At 37.8% G+C, this 17,463-nt stretch overlaps 1 protein-coding gene across 1 annotated transcript in view; it reads right to left on the bottom strand.

Annotated features, from left to right (window-relative positions):
- tfap2e (transcription factor AP-2 epsilon) overlaps positions 1 to 3,327 on the bottom strand; it is a 38,480-nt gene extending 35,153 nt beyond the window's left edge. Inside the window, exons 1-3 of the mRNA XM_061983162.1 lie at positions 3,180 to 3,327; positions 2,664 to 2,711; positions 1,615 to 2,058 (exon numbers count right to left, since the gene is read on the bottom strand). Coding sequence (XP_061839146.1) covers positions 1,615 to 2,058; positions 2,664 to 2,711; positions 3,180 to 3,218 — 531 coding nt within the window. The 5' untranslated portion in view covers positions 3,219 to 3,327. The remainder of the gene's footprint in view (positions 1 to 1,614; positions 2,059 to 2,663; positions 2,712 to 3,179) is intronic.
- Positions 3,328 to 17,463: the final 14,136 nt, after the last annotated feature.

Below are 17,463 nucleotides of genomic sequence, written 5' to 3'. Positions count from 1 at the left end.
CTCACAAACTATTCTTCTGGCAAGAAAGGGAGGAAAAGCTGCAGACGGCAAAAGGGGAGTCACTTTGTTTTATGCGCCACGTAGAATAAAAAACAAAAAGGACAGACTCCACCAAACTCTATATTAGCATCATTCTTTATCTGGGGTTTCATCACACGTCTAGAAATAACACGTTCAAAGGCCATTGAATAAGTTGTTCAAGTCTGACGAAAAAACGACGTTATTAAAAATAATGATCATTTTTAAGCTTGCATTTGATCAAATAAAAGTACTTTTTGTTCGTTACAAAATGTTAACCCATAGTTTATCTTTTTAGCATAACTAAAAAATACTATTTTGGTGCAAAATGCGAAAACAATTTGACAGTATACAAGGGACAAGCGGTAGAAAAGGGATGGATATACCATTATTGAACATATAATGTGGAGATTGCAATTATTTTGTCCAACAAGGATAAATGACATTGTCTAAATACAAATTTTATTTTTTTTAAATGACTCAATTTTCCATCAAAACATATTCTACTAAGAATCATTATTATTTCTAAGTGATGACATTTTTTTAAATGACTTAAAAATATTATAGGGAAAAATGTATTTTCTGTCTAAACATGCTTACTTTTCATTGCCCATTATTATTCATTTGTAATTATTTGTAATTAATCAGCTTATTTATCTGCTCATTCTTACATTTTCTTAAGCATAGTTAATATTCTTTAATTATTACTTCTTTTTTTTAAGTAATACCCTTTTTTAAATGACTTAAAAATATTATGGAGGGAAATACATTTTCTGTCTTAACATGCTTACTTTTTATTTCCCATCATTATTATTTGTAATTAATCAGCTTATTTATCAGCTCATTTTCTTAAGCATAATTAATATTCTTTAATTAGTACAACTTTTTTAAGTGATTCCCTTTTTTAAATGACTTAAAAATATTATGGGGAAAAAGAAAAATGCATTCTTACGTTTTATTGCCCATCATTATTATTTGTAATTAATCAGCTTATTTATTTGCTCATTCTCACTTTTTCTTAAGCATAATTAATATTCTCTAATTATTACAATTTTTTTAAGTGATACTTTTTTTTAAATATTATGGAGAAAAATACATTTTCTGTCTAAAACATTCTAACGTTTTATTGCCCATGCATCGTTATTATTTGTAATTATTTGTGATTAACAGCTTATTTATCATTCTTACATTTTCTTAAGCAAAATTAGTATGATTTAATTATAAACATTTTTTTAAGTAAAACTCTTTTTTTTTTAAAGACTTTTAAACAAATATGAGAAATCGACATTTTGTGTTCAGACAAGTTTTATTAAAATGAAGCAAGAGACGGTAATGTTATTCTCAATATTATTATTATTATTATTAAATTATTATAATCAAGTGGTGCCTTTTTTTCCAATGACTTTGAACAGTTTGTATAAAAATGTTAGAGGGAAATTAAATGCATTTTATTTATATTAGGCAAGTGGTGAGATTTTTTTGTATAATCCTTTTTATGAACTTTTTTTTTTTTTTTTTGAAAGAGGACATGCAGTATAAAAATGACATTTTTGTCACAATAATTTTGACGTCAAGTATTTATATGCAGGAGCTCACCTGCAGGTCATCCAGGCCGTGATGTCCCAGGTGCATCCCAAGAGGACCATCCCCGAGAGCGGCACCCCCGTCCCCGAGTCCGTGCAGCAGGCGGGGGACCGCCGCGTACTCCCGCCGGGGGTCGAGCCCGAGAGCCCGGTGCGTTTGCGACAGGAGCCCCCCTTCCTCGGAGCGCGACCTCTGGGAGTGCCACGCCGCCTGCTGGTGCTGATGGATGGCGTTGATGGAGGGGTAAGGGTCCGACAGGTGGGAGTAGGCCGAGTCCTGACTCTGCGAGTAGGACAGGGAGGACTGCGGGTACGGGGGAGGGAAGTACGGAGGCTGGAAGTCGGAGGCCGGAGTGTGGCACAGCGGGGGCGCCGAGGAGTAGGCGGCCTGGTTGAGGGAGGACAGTTGGGAGAGACGCCCGCTGGGCGAGGAGCTGCTAAGTCCGTCTGCGCGGTCCTGCAAAAACACACAATTAAATTAGAAATTTTTAAAAGAAGTGTGCAAAATTATCAAAAAAAACATCCAAAAATTCATGCACAATTAAGTGAGGCTCGTTCTGACACTTTTTTTTTTAAACAATTTGACCCCTATAGACAAACTCCATGCACCCTTCTCCACAATTAAATCAATTTTTTTAAAAGAACAAGTGTGCAAAATTATCAAAAAAACATCCAAAAAGTCATGCACAATTAAGTGAGGCTCGTTCTGACACTTTTTTTTTTTAAACAATTTGACCCCTATAGACAAACTCCATGCACCCTTCTCCACAATTAAATCAAATTTTTTTAAAGAACAAGTGTGCAATATTATCAAAAAAAACATCCAAAAAGTCATGCACAATTAAGTGAGGCTCGTTCTGACACTTTTTTTTTTTTTTTTAAACAATTTGACCCCTTTAGACAAACTCCATGCACCCTTCTCCAATTTTCACAATAAAACAGCTGCAGATTTAAAAAAAAAAATATATATTATTTTTTTTTAACTTATTTTGCAGCTTATTTCTGCATGCACGTGCACAAAACCATACAAAATGCAAGACAAACAATTAATGCCACACTCACCATTGCCGAATATGTGTGTATTAACATCTGGACCCCCTCGTGACACCCCTAATAATAGTCAAAAAAATCAACCGGATGTTAAACCTTCCAAGGCGTCGCCAAAAAAATGTCATCCAGGTTCTTTTCACGACTCCATGACTAATAATAATAATAATAATAATATTAATTGAACTTATTGACTTTTGTTTGGCTGCACACACACACACAAACACACGCACACGCACAGGGCACACGCACGGAGGATGCTCCATGAAGGCTACTTATAGGTTTGGTGCAGCTGCTGGAATAAGGGGAGGGGTCGACGCGCAGGGTCTCTTAAAGAGATATATTCATTCAATTAGCCCACATGCAAGCTGACAAATTGCATTTATGACGTACCATTACTATTTTTTAACTGCATTAGCTATAAAACACTTTTATGCATGAATGAAACAATGATATTCCTTAATAACTTTGTGTTTTGCAGGGCTATTTCCACCTGCAAAAACAAAGTAAATATATTTAGCTTTTATATACCTGCATGCCGTCGGTCTTGTTCCGGGCCTTCCAAAGCATGGTTCCTGCAGATTATGCGTGCAAAAAAATAAAATAAAAATAAAAAGGAATTAGAAAAGAGGATGTTGGATGGAGAGGTGTGCGAGAGAAGTGAGTTGCAGGAGTTTGTATATGGGCGATGAGTAGAGCGGACACAAGGGGGGCTAAGGGGGTTGAATTGTAAAGAAAAAGGGGCGGGAAGTGTTTTTGTGGGAGGGATGGGGGGGGAAAAATAGTTTGTAATTTTTTTTATTTTTTTTTGGAGTGGGCTGATATTAGCAAATAAAATTGTCAATAATAAGATAATCAATGCAAGAGGTGTTTGTAATATTTCCCCTCCGACTTACAAGCTCCTTTTTTTGCAGTTGACTTGTTAAATGTTGCTTTTTTTTGGATAATATTAGTGTCGTTATAGTATTAGTTGCCGTTTTGGTTCATATTCAGGTGTCTTAAAAAGGAAATATTCCAATGAGAAGCTGCTAGTGTTATTGTGTAAGGCCGCCATCTAGTGGCCAAAGAGAGGAAGCGTCACTGCCGGGGGAACGGACTGACTGCGCGCCACAATGCGTTGGAATTGGCGTGTTTATATAGCATCCATCCGCCAGGGGGCGGCACGTTTTAAATGGAAACTCAGCCGAAATATAAGTGAAAAGAAAAGAAGAGGGAAGTTTGACAACAAAGATGGCGGATGTGCAGACTGTAAACGCTGAATCATTTGTTCTATTTTTAAACAAAGCGAGTAGTTACGTTCTTTCCACAATATTAATTTGTTTTGAACATATTTTGGGGGACTCCCGGTATTAAAAAGTAAGAGAACTAACTTTTATTATTTTAACTATTTTTCGTTTTTTGTTCGTTGTTTTAAATATTAAACTATTAACCATATTAAAATTACTACCGCACATGTTCATTTTTTTATTTTATTAACAAAATATGTTTAAAAACAAAGGAAGTGAACACACCCGTAATCCCTGAGACATGAGGTAAGATTAAGTCAACTTTTGCTTCTTTTAACTCATTTTCAGACATGTTGAATTGTGCATGTGAAGTACAGTCGTCCCTCGCTGCATTGCAGATTTAAAAATGTTTTCTTAAAGCATATTCTACACATTTTTGGTCCTACATTAAGTATTTTCAAGCATACATATGGCTAAATAAAGCATACTTGCCAACCTTGAGACCTCCGATTTCGGGAGGTGGGGGGCGTGGTTGGGGCGTGGCGTCGTTGGGGGCGTGGTTAAGAGGGGAGGAGTATATTTACAGCTAGGATTCACCAAGTCAAGTATTTTATATATATATATATTAGAGATGCGCGGTTTGCGGACACAACCGCGGAGTCCGCGGATTATCCGCGGATCGGGCGGATGAAATAAAAAAAAAAAAGATTTTATCCGCTCGCGGGTCGGGTCGGGCGGATTAATTAGATATTTTTTTTAATTTATTTTATTTTTTATTTTTTTGCGGGTGGCAGTTAAACCAATTGGGAAATATATATACATAGTTAAATGTTGTTACCCACATACGAAAAACGAGCAGGCACCTGCTGCATATGCCACAACAGAAGAAGAAAAAAAAAAGAGATGGACACTTTTACGGAGCGGAGAAGGGACGCCTCGCCGGGGTCCGGGACCGAGGCCCCTTCCCCCGAGAGGGCCCCACCGGGAGCCGTAGCTGAGGCGATCCGCGAGAAGGGCCCGACGCACGTCCAGGGTCACCACCGCGCCCACCGCACCGACACCCCGCCTCGTCCGCTTTCGCCGCGGCCGGCGTCACGCGCAGCAGGTAAGCAGCTTACCTGCCCGCCACCCCCGTGGCCGGGGGCTCGTAACATGGGTCACTCCGCGCGCTCCGCCCGCGCAGCTTACCTGCTTGCCACCCCTGTTGCCGGGGGCGCGTAACAGGGGTCACTCCGCGCGCAGTGCGCTCACGAAAGGGGTGGGGCTCACCCTGGTTGATATAGAGAGCAGGACGGTGGCCATGGAAGTCGAAACCCGCTAAGGAGTGTGTAACAACCCACCTGCCGAATCAACTAGCCCTGAAAATGGATGGCGCTGGAGCGTGGGCCCATACCCGGCCGTCGCCGGCAGCGAGACGCGCTTGGAGGTGCGCTCAGCGCGGCTCCCATATGATTGCGCACTGGTGTGCGTCTGGGTCGTGACAGCGTGGCACGCGCAAGTCTGTGCTGCATTGGATCAGTCTCCTTTCTTCAACAGGCAAAAGCTTTATAACCTCACCATACCTGCCAACTTTTAAATCAGAAAAACCTAGTAGCCAGGGTCCAAGGGCCGCAGGCCCCGGTAGGTCCAGGACAAAGTCCTGGTGGAGGGTTCAGGGCTTCGCCCCCCGACGCAAAATGATTATTAGCATTCAGACAGGTTAAAATGTTGCTAAAAGCATCACTTTTCTATCAGTCACAGTGACTTTTCAAAACAAAAATATTACAGCAAAAATCATATGGGTTGATTGACATGTTTATTCTGTAAGATAACTTCAATAGTTTGAAATTATTTTGACAGTTAATGCCAGTTATCCTGTCAACCTTTCACAAGACTTCAATTTGTTCATTGAAAGTATAAATAGTATAAACACTTTTAACAGTATGTCGTGCTGTGAAATACAGCCGACAGGATTGCGCATTCATGGTGCAGGAGAACAAAGGACTTCTTTCATTTAAGGTTTGTGATAAACCATCAAACTCATTCGTTAAAAGGACTCTATAGTAATATAAAGCGAATTTTTCTGGACATTATCATGCAAGAAAAGTTTATTTTTGGGATCGCGATCACCGCGTAATGATTTTTAAAGGTTGCATTACATTATTAACTGTCCCATGTGATCAGCCAGTGCGATTGGAAGTCCATGCTCAATTATTGCCTCCGTAAATAAAACTTCGGCATTTATCACATCCAAAGAATCTGTTTGGGCGACGAAAAACGTTGAAAGTTTTCCACTTGTATCGCTAGCAACGGCATTAGACTTGTATTTTTTTGTCCCAACGTGGTCTTTTACATCGCTAATTCCTCCGTGTCCGATCGAAAAATCTTGTCTGCACAAGGTGCAATTCGCGTAGTTTTCACCCTTTTTTATTTTTTTATTAATATTAGATATATAACAACGGGCGGATGGCGGGCGGGTGCAGTTCTGATCAAACGTTACATCGGGTGGATGGCGGATGGTTGACGACTTTCTGACGCGGTTGCGGATGAAATAATTGCCTATCCGCGCATCTCTAATATATATATAAGAAATACTAAGTCAAGTATTTCATATATATATATATATATATATATATAAAAAATACTAAGTCAAGTATTTCATATATATATATATATATATATATAAATAAAATAAATACTTGAATTTCAGTGTTCATTTATTTACACATATACACACACATAACACTCATCTACTCATTGTTGAGTTAAGGGTTGAATTGTCCATCCTTGTTCTATTTGTCACTATTTTTCTAACCATGCTGAACACCCTCACTGAAGATGCATTGCTTTGTGGCACGCAAAAAGTGCTTCCATCAAATGCACTAGATGGCAGTATTGTCCTGTTTAAGAGTGTCACAACATTGCTGTTTACGGCAGACAAACTGCTTTACGGTAGACGAAATGCTGTTGTTGTGTGTTGTTGCCACGGCTGGGAGGACGTTAATGAAACTGCCTAACAATAAACCCACATAAGAAACCAAGAACTCGCCCTCGATCATTGTACAGTTATAACGTGATTGGGCAGGTACGCTGTTTATATTGTGTGCCTGAATTTCGGGAGATTTTCGGGAGGAAATTTGTCCCGGGGGGTTTTCGGGAGAGGCGCTGAATTTCGGGAGTCTCCCGGAAAATCCGTGAGGGTTGACAAGTATGAAATAAAGTAAAATATATATATACTACAGTAGTATTGGCAACTAGGAGACAAAACCAATCAGAGCGTCCTGTTTAGTATCGTGGCCACTGATTGGCTACGATTGGTCATTATTATATTGGGGGCTCTCATAATGTCCAAAACATATTTAAGATGTTGGCAACAGGTTTTATATGCCTTACTTACATACTTGCCAACCCTCCCGGATTTTCCGGGAGACTCCCGAAATTCAGCGCCTCTCCCGAAAACCTCCCGGACAAATTTTTTCCCGAAAATCTCCCGAAATTCAGGCGGAGCTGGAGGCCACGCCCCCTCCAGCTCCATGCGGACCTGAGTGACGTGTTGACAGCCTGTTCACGCGTCCGCTTTCCCACAATATCAACAGCTAATTATCAAGGGCGAGTTCTTGGTTTCTTATGTGGGTTTATTGATAGGCAGTTTCATTAACGTCCTCCCAGCGCGGTAACAACACACAACAACAGCAGTCCAGTTTTCGTCTACTGTAAAGCAGTTCGTCTGCCGTAAACAGCAATGTTGTGACACTTTTAAACAGGACAATACTGCCATCTACTGTACATGCATATGTGACCCACCCATAATGTGTCACATTTTTGTGTTGATTTATTTATTTTATTTTGTGGTTTGAATTCGTTTTTGGAGCTGTCATTACACATTTATCAGTATTCACATTGGTCAGTAGGGGGCAGTAGGGTGTTTCTTCCCAATTGAATGCTATCACCTGCAGACCGGAAGTGTCTTGTCATTCTGATGAGAGCGACCAGTCTGTGAACAATTGAAACGTCCTGTGCGCTTTTTCCTCCTGTATAACAGGTTAGTTTTGGTGAATCAACTCACTGAATAATATCCATGTGATCTTTATAAGTTTAAGTACACATTCTGATGGTGGAGCCTAACTCTAAAGTGTTTGTGAGTTGTAGTTTGTATTTGTGAATGAATCCAGTGCACAGCTGCAGTAATCAATACAAAAAGGCGACGTGAGTGCGCAATGTTTATATAGGAACTTCTGATCCTAATTCAGACTCCCAAATTAGAGCTCCCGTTTTCTTATTGATTTTAAAATGTATATTTGTATAATGTGTGTGTTCTGAAATAGTGACAGAGAATAGAACAAGGATGGACAGTTCAATCCTTAACTCAACAATGAGTAGATGAGTGTTGTGTGTGCATAAGTGTAAATAAATGAACACTGAAATTCAAGTATTTATTTTATTTATTTTATATATATATATATATATATATATATATATATATATATATATATATATATATATATATATATATATATATATATATATATATATATATATGTAATAAATAAATAAATAAATTAAAAAAAAAAAAAAAAAAATATATATATATATATATATATATATATATATATATATAGCTAGAATTCACTGAAAGTCAAGTATTTCTTATATATATATATATATATATATATCTTAACCACGCCCCACCCCCCACCTCCCGAAATCGGAGGTCTCAAGGTTGGCAAGTATGCTTACTTATGAATATATTTGATTTATAATGAATGATTCCTACTTCGCGGTCATGTCCGTAACCAATTAACCAGTGGTGTCCAAAGTGCTGCCCATGGGTCAATCGTGGCCCATAGTTGTTGTTTTTTTATTGGCCTGCGACACATTCCACACACAAAATAGACACGTCCCGGATAAGAACATTACACAAAAAAATAAAAAACATCGAACCGGCCCAATTCCGCCCTATATATGGAACCTGGCAACCAAAATTGCTGACCATGCCTGTGGATATTTCTGTATGTAGTCATGTGTCCTGTCATGAAGAATGTGAACAAATTCTTTGCAAGATATAAGTTTTCAATATCAGAAAGTTTTTTTTTGGCAAAATATTAGTCAAGAATAATAAGAAAATATCTCACATATACTTAATTTACTCTCAGGATTAGAATGCACTTCCATGCTAAGAATCAGAACAGCATGGGAACAAGACCTCCAAATATCAATAGATGACGTAACCTGGGCAAATATTGAGAAAAGGGTTCACTCATCTTCAATGTGCGCACGACACTCACTGGTCCAATTTAAAGTGATACACCGGGTGCTGTTCTCAAAAGCAAAATTAGCAAAAATATTTCCCCAAATTAACCCATTATGTGATAGATGTAAACTAGATAACGCAACATTAATACACATGTTTTGGCTTTGTCCGAAGCTATAGGGCAGGGGTGCTCATTACGTCGATCGCGAGCTACCGGTCGATCGCGGAGGGTGTGTCAGTCGATCACCAGCCAGGCATTAAAAAAATAGTCCTAAAAATGAGCGATCATAAATCTTCACTATGACGTCACTTTGGTCACTTGATTGACATTCACGGCACCCGAGGGTCTTCTGAGATGACGCTGGCTGCTGCCAGCTCATTAAAATTACCGACTGGAAGGCGAGAAACACTTTATTTCAACAGACTCTGGCGCCGTACCTGTCGTCAAAACTCCAAAGACCGACTGCACAGTTGCACAGTTGTGCTACCAAAATAAGAGTCTCAGAAAGCTGGCGTGCACAAGCTAGCAAGCTACGGAGTTTGCCGACAATGTATTTCTTGTAAAGTGTATACAAAGGAGTATGGAAGCTGAACAAATAAGATGCCAAAAACCAACCACTTTCATGTGGTATTGGACAGAAAGGGGGACTTTTTTTCTCCTCCATTCGAAAATGCGGACATTATCATCACCACTGTCTGATTCCAATCAATGCAAGTCATCAGAATCAGGTAATACACCAACTTATATTCTTGTCTTCATGAAAGAAAGGAATCTATCTATATGTGTTAAACATGCTTGTATTATCTTTAAACACCTTTAACTTATTAACAATATTAACTATATGTGTTAAACATGCTCGTATTATCTTTAAACACCTTTAACTTATTAACAATATTAACTATATGTGTTAAACATGCTTGTATTATCATTAAACACCTTTAACTTGTTAACAATATTAACTATATGTGTTAAACATGCTTGTATTATCTTTAAACACCTTTAACTTGTTAACAATATTAACTATATGTGTTAAACATGCTTGTATTATCATTAAACACCTTAAACTTATCAACAATATTAACTATATGTGTTAAACATGCTTGTATTATCATTAAACACCTTTAACTTGTTAACAATATTAACTATATGTGTTAAACATGCTTGTATTATCTTTAAACACCTTTAACTTGTTAACAATATTAACTATATGTGTTAAACATGCTTGTATTATCTTTAAACACCTTTAACTTGTTAACAATATTAACTATATGTGTTAAACATGCTTGTATTATCATTAAACACCTTTAACTTGTTAACAATATTAACTATATGTATTAAACATACTTGTATTATCATTAAACACCTTTAATTTATTAACAATATTAACTATATGTGTTAAACATGCTTGCATTATCATTAAACACCTTTAACTTCTTAACAAAAACATATATTTCATAAATAAGTAAATATAAATTATATATATGAATGAGGTAGATCCCCACGACTTGATCAATTGAAAAGTAGCTCGCCTGCAGAAAAAGTGTGAGCACCCCTGCTATAGGGGTACTGGAAGTCCATCTTCGAAGCACTCTCCACGGTCTTAACAATTCACATCGATCCAAACCCTTTAATTTCTGTATTTGGAATCATTCCTGAAGGGATGGAACTACCTGTAGGGGGTCACAAAATAGTTGCCTTTACCACCCTCCTCGCACGCCGCCTGATATTGTTGAAGTGGAAGGAGGCTGTCCCACCCTCAGTCTCCCACTGGATAAGGGACGTACTAGCAAACCTGAAGCTCGAGAAAATAAGATATACATTACGGGGCTCTGAAAACAAGTTTTTTAAAGTGTGGAGACCTTTTTTGACTTTTTTTTTTTACCAATCCTCTACACAAGTGCAGGAAGAGCCCTAGATACTGTATGTACCTAAATCATACTTGCCAACCTTGAGACCTCCGATTTCGGGAGGTGCTGGGCGGGGCGTGGTTGAAGGCGTGGTTAAGAGGGGAGGAGTATATTGACAGCTAGAATTCAGCAAGTCAAGTATTTCATACATATATATATATATATATATATCTACATCCTGAAAATATGCAAACAAAACTGTGTTTAGATAATTGATACTTCAAACTTGCATAAATAAATATTAAGGAATATAACATAACTTGGCTTCTGAGAGTTTCAAAATGTAATGAATAAAATGCTAAAGTTGTTGATAAACAAGCAATTATTTTAATAATTAAATATGGTCATTTTAAATGAATTATTATGATAATTTAAAATCAATTATTTCAAATATGTTTATTTTAATGTATAATTCTATGGCTGGATGTAGTAAGGAGTCAGGAAAAAATACAAATAAAAATACAATTAATTTTGATGTTTTAGCAAAATATAGTAAAAATGTATTTCGTTTTTTTTAAAATTAATGAATATATTTATTTTTAAGTAAGATGAACATAATAATACAATTTATCTCTCGTCTGGATGATTTAGTTCTTGTCACCCTGTTGTCCTCCCGTCATGAAAAAAGGCTGTCCTCACTCAGGCCCGCATGGAGCTGGAGGGGGCGTGGCTTCCAGCTACGGCTGAAAATCGGGAGATTTTCGGGAGGATATTTGTCCAGGGAGGTTTTCGGGAGAGGCGCTGAATTTCGGGAGTCTCCCGGAAAATTCGGGAGGGTTGGCAAGTATGACCTAAATATGACTGCTGACGTTTCAGGCCTTGTCATGCTGCTTCTACATTATGTTTCAGTTTTCAATTACTTTGTTTTAAGTGCCTTGTACTGAACTTTATTTATTTTATTTTTTTACTCCGGGTACTTTTGTACTCTTACTTTTGTTTTTTGTTTTTGATTTGAGTGACAGCAGGGGTAGGGGATGAAGAGGGTTTGAATTTGTTGTTAATGTGAATGTGAAATCAATAAAAAGAACTATGAAGAAGAAGAAGAATAAGAAAATTAAAGCTGCAAGCAGCATTGGTCGGGCCCGCATATTTGGCAGGTGCTAGTCCTAAATGTCCCAATACTTTTGTCCAGTGATAGTCATAAGTGTCCCAATACTTTTGTCTACGTTTAGTCTGAAGTGTCCCAAGACTTTTGTCTAGTGTACCTACCTTGTCTGCATTGTGTGGGCACGTTGGTGCTTCCTGCTTTTAAGCAGCCATCTTAAAAAAACAGCAGCGCAGCGGCTCTTTGAAGGGTCATAAAATCAAAACCGGAGCCGGTATTAAAATTCTTTCGATAACTTTTAATCACAAGGGTCTAATCTCTCTCCTGTGTTAGTTTGAAGCCGAAACGACAAACGCGCTCAGAGGAGATAATGTTTGAAGGAATGTGACCGGTTTTTACAAAAAATTAGTTTTGAAGGGGGAAAGCAAACTTCCTGTTGATTTTTGCTGAGGGTTGTCAATTTATGAAATGTAGGTCTAAGTGAGACCTACATAGAGGTTTTTGTTTCATGTCTCTCCGACCTTCCCAGTGGGAGTTACAGGCAGTTTTGTCAGTTTTTTCATCCGAGGAGCAGTTTTATGTGCGTTTCATTAAAAAATTGCGCTAGAGCACAATTTTGAGATTTGGGGTTAGGTTTTTTTATTAGATCACAATTTTTGCCAGTCCTGATGTGTGCGTTCAGTTTGGTGAGTTTTGAAGCATGTTAAGGGGATCAAATTACAGCTCAAAGAGGCAAAAGTGACTGTTTTTAGTACTTTTTTGTCTTGAAGGGGGAATTGCCAACTTCCTGTTGATTTTAGCCCGAGAATGTACTATTATGAAATGTAGGTCTAAGTCAGACCTACATAGAGGTTTTTGTTTCATGTCTCTCCGACCTTCCTAGTGGGAGTCTAGTTTTTTTTTTCTTCTAGGGGACGCTAGAGCGCAATTTTGAGTTTTGTGGTTTGGTTTTTTTTTAAAAGGCAATTTTCGCAGGTCCTGATGTGTGGGTCAAATATGGTGAGTTTTGAAGCATGTTAAGTGGGTCAAATTACAGTTTAATGTGGAGGCGGAAGAATAAAGAATAAAACCTTACAAATTCAATAGGTCCTTATGTCCCATTGCATAAGGACTCCCTGTGGGAGTCCTTATGCAATGGGCCATGCGGGCCCTAATAAGAAAATAAATATCTCAAGTTAGATTACATATTCACCCTATTTATAGTAAGGCGAAGATGTGGCTATTTTGTTCAGATAAATGAGCACATACTGATAGACCTACATTGTATTGGTTTTAGTATCTTCAATGTACAAAATGTATCAATGTGGCCCCGGCAGCCTTCATCTTTTATGTATGCCATAGGTGTCAAACTCGAGGCTGGCCCGCGACATCATTTTATCTGGCCCGCAAACACCTGGAAATGATATGTGTCAATAAAGTACTTCATATTTTCTCACTAAATGTAATGGATTTTTTTGTTTTGTTTAGACAGAAAAAATATATGTACTGCTTGAAATTTCAAGCAGTACATATATTTTTTCTGTCAAAACCTTAATAGTATTGTTGCGTTTTGGACCAGTTGTTCCTCCCAGGGAATTCAAGTCACAATTCGCTCCCAAGTTCTTTCCGACACTTAAAGCTGAGTTGAAAAACCACCAGAGACAGAATAGGTATTTTGTTGTATATTCTCAAAGCTTTGCCAATATACATTATGAGACCAGTCTAACCCTAGAACATTCTATTGCGCCTCCCAAAATGGTCTGTCTTCCCGATCCCACCACCCTCTCTCTCGTCCCATCTCTGTAGACAAAACAAATGCTAGTCAAAACACATTCCAAAGAACTCAAGGTTAACACACACAGTATACTTGCTGACAGAGCATCAAGAGAAGAAATGGAAAACACGAGCTGTTTTCAAATATGACTAAGAAGTACAACTTAAATTCGGATATATGTAAATATCTGCCTCCGACAGTATCAAATATTGCAACAAATATTACAGTATATTATCATACTTTCCAAACATGTTTTTGTCTAAATAAAAATACTTAACTTTACAGCAAACTACCCATCAAATTAATAAAAATTACAATAAATGTTACGTTGTTCTTTACAGCATATTGCTGTAAATTGAAAAAAACTACTACCGTATTTTTCAGACTATAAGTCGCAGTTTTTTTCATAGTTTGGAGCGACTTATGTGTGAAATTGTTAACACATTACCGTAAAATATCAAATATTATTTAGCTCATTCACGTAAGAGACGAGACGTATAAGATTTCATGGGATTTAGCGATTAGGAGTGACAGATTGTTTGGTAAACGTATAGCATGTTCTATATGTTATAGTTATTTGAATGACTCTTACCATAATATGTTACGTTAACATACCAGTTGGTTATTTATGCCTCATATAACGTACACTTATTCAGCCTGTTGTTCACTATTCTTTATTTATTTTAAATTGCCTTTCAAATGTCTATTCTTGCTGTTGGCTTTTATCAAATACATTTCCCCCAAAAATGCGACTTATACTCCAGTGCGACTTATATATGTTTTTTCCCTTCTTTATTATGCTTTTTCGGCCGGAGCGACTTATACTCTGCAAAATAGGGTACTTTTTCTTGTCAATGTGTGAATGTGTGAATGGGTGAATGTGGAAATAGTGTCAAAGCGCTTTGAGTACCTTTAAAAAAAAAGGTAGAAAAGTGCTATACAAGTACAACCAATTTACCATTTGTGTTAAAATTGTGTTGACTGAGCTGCCAGTTTTGGACTGTAAAATGTTCGGTTGTTGTTTTTAACGGTGTATTGCTGTAAATGGAAAGACGGTACATTTGTTTTTACGGTAGAACTGGCAGCTAAATTGCCAGAATAAAAAAAAAAACAACTAGTAACTGTTTTTCCATTAACAATATAATGTTGTAAAAACCAATGTAAATTTAACACACAAAAATTCTGGCAACTAATCTGCCAGATTTTTCCATTAAACCCCGCCCAAAAAAACAAACAGTGGTACTGTTTTTCCATTTACCGTAAAATGTTGTAAAAAATAAAAAAAAAAACACTATTTTACAGTAACATTTTGTAAATGTAAAAATATTTCTGTAAAATAGACAGTCTACTTAAAACAATTTATATAATTAAAGCTGCAAGCAGCATTGGTCGGGCCCGCGTATTTGGCAGGTGCTAGTCCTAAGTGTCCCAATACTTTTGTCTACTTTTAGTCTGAAGTGTCCCAAGACTTTTGTCTAGTGTACCTACCTTGTCTGCATTGTGTGGGCACGTTGGTGCTTCCTGCTTTTAAGCAGCCATCTTAAAAAAACAGCAGCGCAGCAGCATCAGCGCAGCGGGTCTTTGAAGGGTCATAAAATCAAAACCGGAGCAGGTATTAAAACGCTGTTCTGTTATTTTATACACAAGGGTTTAATCTCTCTCCTGTGTTAGTTTGAAGCCGAAACGACAAACGCGCTCAGAGGAGATAGTTTTTGAAGGAAGGTGACCGTTTTTTACAAAACATTTGTTTTGAAGGGGGAATAGCAAACTTCCTTTGATTTTTGCTGGGGGTTGTCAATTTATGAAATGTAGGTCTAAGTGAGACCTACATAGAGGTTTTTGTTTCATGTCTCTCCGAACTTCCCAGGGAGAGTTACAGGCAGTTTTGTCAGTTTTTTCATCCGAGGAGCAGTTTTTTGTGCGTTTCATTAAAAAATTGCGCTAGAGCACAATTTTGAGATTTGGGGTTAGGTTTTTTATTAGATCACAATTTTTGCCAGTCCTGATGTGTGTGTTCAGTTCGGTGAGTTTTGAAGCATGTTAAGGGGGTCAAATTACAGCTCAAAGAGGCAAAAGTGACTGTTTTTAGAACTTTTTTGTCTTGAAGGGGGAATTGCCAACTTCCTGTTGATTTTTGCCCGAGAATATACCATTATGAAATCTAGGTCTAAGTCACACCTACATAAAGGTTTTTGTTTCATGTCTCTCCGACTTTCCTAGTGGGAGTTACAGGCAGTCTAGTTTTTTTTTTTCATAGGGGGCGCTAGAGCGCAATTTTGAGTTTTGTGGTTCGTTTTTTTTTTAAAAAAAGGCAATTTTCGCAGGTCCTGATGTGTGGGTCAAATATGGTGAGTTTTGAAGCATGTTAAGTGGGTCAAATTACAGTTTAAAGTGGCGGCGGAAGAATAAAGAATAATAAAACCTTATAAATTCAATAGGTCCTTATGTCCCATTGCATAAGGGGGAGTCCTTATACAATGGGCCATGCGGGCCCTAATTAGGGCCCGCATGGCCCATTGTAAAAGGAATCCCAACGGGAGTCCTTTTACAATGGGACATAAGGACCTATTGTTTTTCTAAGGTTTTATTATTATTCCGCCGCCTCTTTGAGCACTAATTTGACCCACTTAACATGCTTCAAAACTCACCATATTTGACCCACACATCAGGACCTGCGAAAATTGTCTTTTAATAAAAAAACCGAACCCCAAAACTCAAAATTGCGCTCTAGCGCCCCCTAGAGAGAAAACTGCTTATAACTCCCAGTACGAATGTTGTAGAGACATGAAACAAAAACCTCTATGTAGGGCTCACTTAGCCCTACTTTTCATTAATTAATTTCCTCGGGCAAAAATCAACAGGAAGTTGGCAATTCCCCCTTCAAGACAAAAATGTACTAAAAACAGTCACTTTTGCCTCTTTGAGCTGTAATTTGACCCCCTTAACATGCTTCAAAACTCACCGAACTGAACACACACATCAGGACTGGCAAAAATTGCCATCTAATAAAAAAACCTAACCCCAAATCTCAAAATTGCGCTCTAGCGCAATTTGTGAATAAAACGCAGAAAAAACTGCTCCTCGGAAGAAAAAAATGACAAAACTGCCTGTAACTCCCACTGGGAAGGTCGGAGAGACATGAAACAAAAACCTCTATGTAGGTCTCACTTAGACCTACATTTCATAAATTGACAACCCCCAGCAAAAATCAACAGGAAGTTTGCTATTCCCCCTTCAAAACAACATTTTTGTAAAAACCGGTCACCTTTCTTCAAACATTATCTCCTCTGAGCGCGTTTGTTGTTTCGGCTTCAAACTAACACAGGAGGGAGATTGAACCCTTCTGATTAAAAGTATAGATCAGAGTTTTAATACCTGCTCCGGTTTTGATTTTATGAGCCTTCAAAGAACCGCTGCGCTGATGCTGCTGTTTTTTTAAGATGGCTGCTTAAAAGCAGGAAGCACCAGCGTGCCCACACAATGCAGACAAGGTAGGTACACTAGACAAAAGTATTGGGACACTTGGGACTAAAACTTGACAAAAGTATTTGGACACTTAGGACTAGCACCTGCCAAATATGCGGGCCCGACCAATGCTGCTTGCAGCTTTAATTAATAATGAAATCCAGAGGCAAATTCATACATTATTTACT

The sequence above is a fragment of the Nerophis lumbriciformis genome, linkage group LG21, assembly GCF_033978685.3.
Source record: "Nerophis lumbriciformis linkage group LG21, RoL_Nlum_v2.1, whole genome shotgun sequence".
Taxonomy (NCBI): Eukaryota; Metazoa; Chordata; class Actinopteri; order Syngnathiformes; family Syngnathidae; genus Nerophis; species Nerophis lumbriciformis.
Note: the sequence above shows the minus strand (reverse complement) of the source record. Positions and strands in the feature narration are given on the sequence as shown.